Below are 8,694 nucleotides of genomic sequence, written 5' to 3' on the forward strand. Positions count from 1 at the left end.
ACGACGAACGGCAGCCCAAATTTCGTATCTCCCAACGGTTCATCTGATTCCAAATAAGCACTAGATATGACCACAAGATCTGGTTGAATAGATCATGGATTTCTAGAAGACCTGGATGGCGCACGGCAAAAAGAAGGTGACCCATAGAGGGGAAAGAGGCGATCTCTCTGTTAGAAAGAGCACCCTTGACATCATTTTCAGTGCTTCTGTCTTCATGGAAAATACAAAAATATCAATAGTTACGAATTATTAAGACAATTGCCCTATTTTTAGTTCCTAATTTTCTATCATTAATTCTTCTTTAAAGCTAAGCATGCAAATTCCAATTTTGTTACTAAAACTCTCCTCCCTTGACAAACCCAAGATATAGGTTTCAATGGGCACTTATTGCCAATTGTAAAAGCGAGACCTCATATAGTATGATATTTGCAAAACTCTTCTTTCATCTCTACCCAAAAACGAGCTTCTAGTTACATTGGCTTAAATCAATATCAAACTTTCAAAAATAATTTGATCCTTCCACTTGGATATTAAAATCAAATCTAAATGATCCAAAGCAACTCTATCATCCAAAATTGTAAATGAATTGAAGATGAGTTTCTCAGTTTCCACATGAAGTCTTCCTCAGTAGAAAACATTTAATGTTGAATTGAATTGGAAAAAACATGATGTTAAACTATGACAGCAAGTTCATGAGGTGCGTTATAACTCCTACAATCCAAAAAGTATGTAATAGTTAGGGCGGGGAAAGTATTATGTACTCGGTTTTTTGCAAGTAATTGAAGTTCAAAAACAATTTTACAATTTAAAGGAGCTCCTTCAATGTGATTCCTTCTGGGCTTTTTGTTTGTTTTTTCACGGGCTTTTCTAAGCGCTACAAGGAATGTAATCCCCAGAGTTATTGAAATAAAGGCTATAAGTCGTCTATTCATTACCTTTCAATCTTTGCATGCTATTTGGTCTACCAACAAGTTTGAGTTGACAGACAGAGCTTGACCTGGATTATAGGTTTGATCTGGAATGCTACTTTTTTATTTTATTTTTTTGCAGACTTCCTTACTGCTACTGGAATTGGAATCCCAGCAGTTCAAGACAAGATGATTTTTCATTTTACTTGACTTTTATTTATATATATGATTTGATTGACCAATGAATTAGAATTGGCTGATCTGGCTAATCCTTGAATATAAGGTTGATCCGGAATTTTAGTCAAAAACTTATCCAAGTCTGACTGAAATCTTGCTACTGGATCAACCCCTACATAAACCCTACGAATATTTGAGGGCAGCAAATTGAACAATGAAGGAGCCCGAGAAAGAAGAGAGTTGGACTTCATTGTTTTAACTAGCCTGGATTCTCGAGGGCTTGAAGGTGCTCTCAAAACGCACATTAAGCCTCTACGGTCACTACAATTGACCCTAAATCCTGGGTTGGGACAAAGCTCATGAATGCTTTTGAAAACGTACAATATCAGATACCTTTCGTACCTTCTCTGAGTACTGTACAATCCCAACCTTTCGTACCTCTCCCAATATGAGAGCTCTCTCATATCCTCAATGTTCCTGGTAAAACATCTTTGGACCTGCGCGAGCGTTTGCAAACCTGCTGAACTAATTGGAGCCCAAATAGGTGAAGCATATTCAAGATGCGGCTGAACAATCGACTTGTACAGAGTTAGCATCATGACGCTATCTCTGGACTTAAACATGTGATATATCCAACCACATGTTTGAAAAGCTTTACCAACTTTCTACTGGATATGCTCATCAAACTTTCCATTATCTTGGAGGACCACACCTAAATCATTCATGGATAAGACCTGCTCAATGTTCTTACCTTCATTATCTAATAGTGGAGTGTCTAATGGCGTCAACGCAAAGGTCATTGAACGAAATTTCATTCCATTCAGTGCCATGTTACTCACAGTAACCCAGGCGTAGATTTGGTCTAGGACCTCTAACAGACAACCAGAGTTCCGACCATTCCTACCAACTATCAATTTTGTATCATCAGCATAAGAAGAGATACTGACATTACAACTACCAAGCTTCTGAAGCAAAGCAATGAAGATAATGAAAAGGAGAGGACCCAAATTGGAGCCCTGAGGGACACCCGACTTGACATCATGTATGTCACTAAGGGATCCCTCAACCTTAACTAATTGTTTCCTACTGCAAATGAAACTTCTCAGCCAATTGAGAACCTTGCTTTGGATCCCAATCTCATGGAGCCTGTTAACTAAAAGGCCATGATCTACCTTGTCAAAGGCCTTGGCAAAGTTGAGATAAACTACATCAACTGATTCATGGCTCTCCAGTCCCTCAATAACCTGCTATATATGTTCAATCAGTTGGGTAACCGTGCTAAAATGTGCTCGGAACCCATGGTGACTAGGAGGAAGGACTTCATGGATATCAAGAAATTCAACAAGTTTGAACTTCATGATCTTCTCAAACACCTTTTCAAGATTGGAAGTGAGAGAGATCGGCCTATAGTTACTGAGGAGTGACTTATCTCCCCCTTTAAAAATTGGAACCATATGAGCTACCTTCAGAGAAGAGGGGAACTTGCCCTGGTCCAAGATGCAATGCATCAAGTACAAAAAAGGGGTAATTCCGGCGCCTGGGTTTGAACCCATGACACCTGGGGAGAAGATTCTTGACTTGTTCACACTGCCTCTTAGACTGCTTGGCTACGCCAGCTACTTACTTTGTCCTTGGAAAATTCTTGATCATAGGGATTTTCAAAGACCTTTCAGCTCATTGTTGCAATTCTCCTAAAGAAACATTAACAATCAGCAACCTTGATTGTCTTTCACATACAGTGATATATTTTAACAAAAACAAGTACGTAAATCTTGGAGGCTTGTTGAGAGGTCTGGGAGCAACTTAAAGGTACAAAAATTGAACAGCTGCAATTTGAATCAATAAGAGTTGAGAGTTGGATTGAAGAACTTAATTCCTGCCATGTACTTCCCAAAGTATGAGTGGCATGTTTGAACCAATTTGTATATCTTTTTAAACAACTAGGCCTTCAAACAGCTAGGGAAATCTGCTTTAATGACTTTTACTGCAAGACAATTTTCTATTTTTGGTGTTGTGCAATTCATAATGCCTTTCAATTGTCAAGGCAATTTGAGGCCCAATTCTTCATACTTCTGATTTTAGGCATTCACTTTAGTGGTGTTAAAGAGAGTACGAAAAGTTATTCTTATTCTTATTCTAGGATGAGACAGTGATTCCTGCAGAACATATTGTAAAGGACTAAGATCAATTGGTTTAGTATAGTTGTTTAGAGTAAATAAAGGTGATAGTTAACTATGACATATATTTAGACTTGCAAGGATATTGCAAGGATCTCTTATCAGATATTTGAGTGATTACGCCACAAACCCAAGACTCAGCTTCATCATTACATTTTAAGAGGTGAGCATATAATTTTTTTTGATTGGTATGATAATTCTTGCTGAATTTCAAAATGAACTGATTTTCAAAACGAACTGATTTTTGAGGAATTCCAAATGTTTTCAAAGGTTTTTGCTTTGGCTTCATATCACATCACTCTTTCAGTTAAGCATTGACAAACAGAAACTTTGGTCGAAAACAAGAGATATGCACATGTTTCTGCCACTTTCAATTAGACTTAAATGAGAGTTTAGAACATTAAGTACCAGAAATGTCACTATTTGCTCATTCTTTCTTACCTCTTCATTGTGATTTTTGCCTTCAGAATTTCCCTATGGACACAATATTGATGATTTCGCCATATTGGTATTGGGCAATTGAAGGTGAAATTCACATTTGACCACAATGCCAATGGGAAATACCCTCATGTTGAAAACACTGCAAGAAGAGTTTCACTTAATCATAGATAATCTTGCCCAGGGTGCCCTAGACAAAATATGGTCAACAATGATGTTATTTTGGCACTCAATTAACGTAGAATAGTGAAGTACTTGAGTTCAGGCGAATTTTTTTGCCCTCATGGCTACTTCTTGACTCGAGCGCAACCAGGGTTCAAACAGATTTGATAGCCAAAGACAGCTTGACTTTTCATTGATATTTAGTAATTTGGCATGGACATGGTTCAACCATGAAATGAAGTTGAAAGTTGAAAATAATTACAAGCATTTCCACAATAATACAGTTCAAAATATTTGACATTTGGTAACTTTTCTTCAATGAAGTGTATATATTAAACCTTATCATTAGCCTCCTCTTTTGAAAAGAGAAGCCCTGAGTGAGCAATTTCAAGGCAGGTAGGACGAGTCAAAAATTCCAGCCCATTTCACCAGTTAATGCCAAACTGTTGACCCGGCTGATCTGGCCAAGACAAAGCCGGCCTTAAAACATAATACAGGCGTTGCTACTTTGTCGTTTCTTCCTTGTGGGTCACCCAAGAAAGGGAATCTGAGACTAAGCGGAGTCCATCTCTGTCTTTAGATGTCCGTGAATAATGTACTTGGCCAAATTTGAGGCCAAAGGTATGCTGAGGGAACTCAGAATACAGTGTCAAAGTTATGTAGTAAACAGCACATAAAATTCGAATTTTCGGCCGGCTCTGGGTCAGCTATATAAGCTTTGAACAATATAACTTGAAACGGTTCTCTTTACAAGCAAATGATATAAAAATGACCTACCCGTAATTGAGGAGGTCTACGTTTCTTATTTTATTACTTTTATGGGAAAAGTGGCTCAGATTGGTTAAGACCCAGAGGAGGCCGATTGGGCGCGTAGCTCGATGGCAGTCCATATTTCTAGAAGTCCTTGCCCTCTCCCAAGATGCCGATAATAAATAAATAAACAGTCATCTTGCTCCATCCTCATTCCACCACAATGCTGATTGCGTTCTCGAGGATATGCTAGTTCGTTCTTCTCACCCATCCCCTCTAACCCACCCATCATCAGTTCACCATGTTACGCTCCGCTTTGAGGCGAATCCCGGCTGCCCCGCCCACTCGGTCCATCACCTCGCCCGCCGCCCTGGCCACCGTAGGTCAAGAAATCGCCGGCTGGCGGGTCCACAACTACCGCTCCATCCAGGAGTTCGATCTAGGCGCCACGGAGTTGCGACACGCCTATTGCGGCGCCAAATTCCTCCAACTCAACCCGCTCCACCCTGGCCAAGAGGACATCCACGCCTTCTCGGTCAATTTCAAGACCACGCCCACCGATTCCACGGGCATCTCGCACATCTTGGAGCATGTCACGTTGTGCGGCTCGGCCCGGTTCCCGGTGCGCGATCCGTTCTTCAAGATGTTGAACCGCTCCTTGTCGACGTTCATGAACGCCATGACGGGTCCAGATTACACGCTCTACCCGTTCTCCACGCAAAATGAGAAGGACTTCTTCAATCTGTTGTCGGTGTATTTGGATGCCGTGTTTCGGCCCAATTTGAAGGAGCTAGATTTCCGACAGGAAGGATGGCGATTGGAACACGAGAACCTGGAGGACCCCACCTCGCCCATCGTGATCAAAGGTAAAAGTTCATCTCTGTAGAAAGAAGCTCAATGACCCTCTCTTTGTGTGAGATCAAGAACGGTATCCAACTTATTTACGGTGTTGAGGTGATGTTCTTTATTTGTAGTCACGGTCGAACTTGATTTCCCTCGTGGCCTCTTCAAAGACGGGGCTAAAGAGATGGAAAGTTTTGGTTTGGAGCATGCTTTCTTTCTTGGTTGTTATTTCACGGTTTATCTTCATGGACCTATAGACAGATAATCATCGTTATGGAGATATTGCTTACTAATTCAAAAAGCGAGTTCTAGGGTAGTCTATTAAAACTCGAAGTTGGCAAGAAATAGTGCTCAAAAATGGTTGTAGTAAAAGACGGAAGAGAGGTAATGACATTTTTTATTCATTTGTCGTAGTTAATTCGTTCGATGGAAAATACTCGTACATTAACGTAATTACTGTTCTTTCATCACAACTTCCCAATTACAAAAAAGTGATGTCTTTGTAGGTGTTGTGTTCAACGAGATGAAGGGCGTGTATGCGGATTCTCAGCAGTTGTTCAACCGTTACCTTTTGAATACCACTCTGCCCAGTCACACCTATGGGAACTGTTCCGGCGGTTTGCCAGATCAGATCCCGAGTTTGACTTGGGCCCAACTCAAAGAGTTTCATCAACGTCATTACAATCCCCACAACACGCGATTCCTGTCTTACGGGTCACTCCCGCTGGAAAAGCAGCTCCAAGCTCTAAACGAGTACTTGCCTCAATCTCCCGAGACTGGATATCAAGGTACGAATTCCCAAGTTGTTTTACCAGGCTTTACTTCGATATCAAATCATCCGAATTCCGCCTGAATCACCTTATACTTCGTATAGTCCCCGAGGTCCCGAAAGAGCCGCGATGGTCGAGTCCACGAGAGGCTCATATTCATTGTGCGCCCGATCCGACCGCCCCCGAAGCCTCGACTCTGGCCATTTCCTATCTGACTTGCGACATCAACGACCAATTCGACGTGTTTGTTTTGGGCATTATTGGCGATCTCCTGATGGACGGAGCTAATTCTCCCTTTTATAAGAGTCTCCTGGAGCCCGGATTGGGCACCAGCTTCGCTCCTTGCACCGGTAATGGAGCAAATTTCTTGCATATTTATGTGGGTGGTATGTTTTCATGACGATGGTGTTACCCTTTCTAGGTTACGATAATCACACCAAGGACACGGCGTTTACCGTCGGTCTGCAAGGGATTGATATCGCCAAAAAGGACGAGATCGTGACGGCGATCAAGAGCACTTTCGAGCAAGTCATTCAAGATGGGTTCGAGCAGGATCGGATCGATGCGATTTTGCATCGAACGGAATTAGCATTGAAGAACAAGAGCAACAGCTTTGGATTGAATCTGATCATGGGCTTGACGCCATTGTGGAATCATACTGACGAGTGTCCATTGGACGCTTTCGAGATCAACAACAAGATCGAGCGATTCCAATCAGAGATGGAAACGAATCCCAGGTTCTTGGAAGATAAAGTGAAAGAGTACTTTATTGACAACGCTCATCATGTAGTATTGACCATGTCGCCTAAAGAGACCTTTACCGAGGAGCAAGACAATGTATTGAACCAGATTCAAGATAGCTTGGTCCAAAATCTGACCGATCAAGATCGCCGAAATCTCTTGGACGCGGGTAAGAGGTTAGCCGAGGCTCAAAACGCTAAAGAGGATATCAACAGTTTACCTACACTAAAAGTCAGTGATATCAAGGGAGAAAATCCTGGATACAAATTGGAGCATCGTGAACTGAATGGCGTGCCCGTTCAATTATCTCGGCAACCCACCAATGAGGTGGCCTTCTTCCGTTCCCTGATCAGTACACAGTCTCTGAGCACTGATCTGTATGAGGCTTTACCTCTGTTCACGATGGTTCTATCCTCTCTGGGGGCGGGGAAATTTGATTTCCGACGTTTAGACACGGAGATCGATCTCAGAACCGGCGGTTTGGGTTGTGATTTCCACTTGTCCGAGATGCCGGGTGATTTGCAAGTGATGAAAGAAGGCCTACTACTGAGTTCACATTGCCTGGAGCGAAATGTGGATCGGATGTTTGAGTTATGGACAGAGATCTTCAATGGTTTGCATTATGAGAACCCGGATCGTCTCAAAACCTTGATCAACATGTTCGCCACGGACACGATGAATCGCCTGGTTTATAAAGGCCACGCCTACGCCATGGGCAGTTCCGCCGCCACGATTCAAGCCGGAACGAAACTTCGAGATCAATTCGGGGGACTCAATCATATTCGTTTCCTCAACAAGTTGGCCCAGAATGAATCTCACGATGAGATTATTGGGAAACTGAGGGCAATTGGAACGGCTCTGCTGCGCAAAGACCACATGCGAGTAGCCTTGAACACCGGTGAAGGCCATTCCGACACGCTCAAAAAATCTGTGGCCCAGTTTTTGGACGCGATTCCCGGGCAATTCCAGCGGTTTGATCACACCAATCAAAGTGAATTCCAGCCCTCCAGTAAGAAAGAGTACATTGCCACGCCCTTCCCCGTCCACTTTTGCTCGCAATCCGTGCCAATCGTTTCGTACTCCCACGAAGATTTTGCCCCATTGCGAATCATGGCCCGTCTCTTGTCTCTGAAGTTCCTTCACACCGAAATTCGCGAAAAAGGCGGGGCATATGGTGGCGGGGCTGCACCCAATGCCTCAGGTGTGTTCTCATTCTACTCCTATCGTGATCCGAATTCCACGAAAACGTTGGACACGTTCCAAAGATCAAACGCATGGATCCAAGAGAAACATTTCATTCAACAAGACATCGACGAAGCCAAATTGGGCGTGTTTCAAAAGCTGGACGAACCCGTGGTACCGGGTTTACGGGGTATGAGAGAGTTCCTATCCGATGTGAACGACCAGATGTTCAATGAGCATCGAGATCGACTCAAGAAAGTGACCATTGAAGATGTTCTCCGTGTAAGTCAGACATATTTGGCCGATCCCAAGGTCCAAGGAACCACGGTTATTGGCCCCGAACCCAAAGATCTTGACCCTTCGTGGACCGTTCATTCGCTGTAGAATCCATTCATCCTGCCTTCAAGTAAAAGCTAACTATTATGTTCGAAATGCATTAAAGGTGAACGAGTTGTAATAATATAAACTGGCTGCATTACTCGTTGGTTTGAGCAAGGAGTTTTCTAGACATGGAGGTGGACAGTGCTCAGAGGGCAGAAAACGAAA

The 8,694-nt window shown here is 42.6% G+C and overlaps 1 protein-coding gene across 1 annotated transcript; it reads left to right on the forward strand.

The window, feature by feature from the left end:
- Positions 1–4,789: 4,789 nt before the first annotated feature.
- Positions 4,790–8,626, forward strand: LOC131888154 (presequence protease, mitochondrial-like). Its single transcript, XM_059236939.1, has 4 exons — positions 4,790–5,478; positions 5,962–6,243; positions 6,330–6,575; positions 6,647–8,626. The coding sequence occupies exons 1-4, from the start codon at positions 4,914–4,916 to the stop codon at positions 8,530–8,532; spliced, it is 2,979 nt and encodes a 992-aa protein (XP_059092922.1). The 5' UTR covers positions 4,790–4,913; the 3' UTR covers positions 8,533–8,626.
- Positions 8,627–8,694: the final 68 nt, after the last annotated feature.

This window comes from Tigriopus californicus, chromosome 10 (genome assembly GCF_007210705.1).
Source record: "Tigriopus californicus strain San Diego chromosome 10, Tcal_SD_v2.1, whole genome shotgun sequence".
In the NCBI taxonomy this organism is placed as follows: Eukaryota; Metazoa; Arthropoda; class Copepoda; order Harpacticoida; family Harpacticidae; genus Tigriopus; species Tigriopus californicus.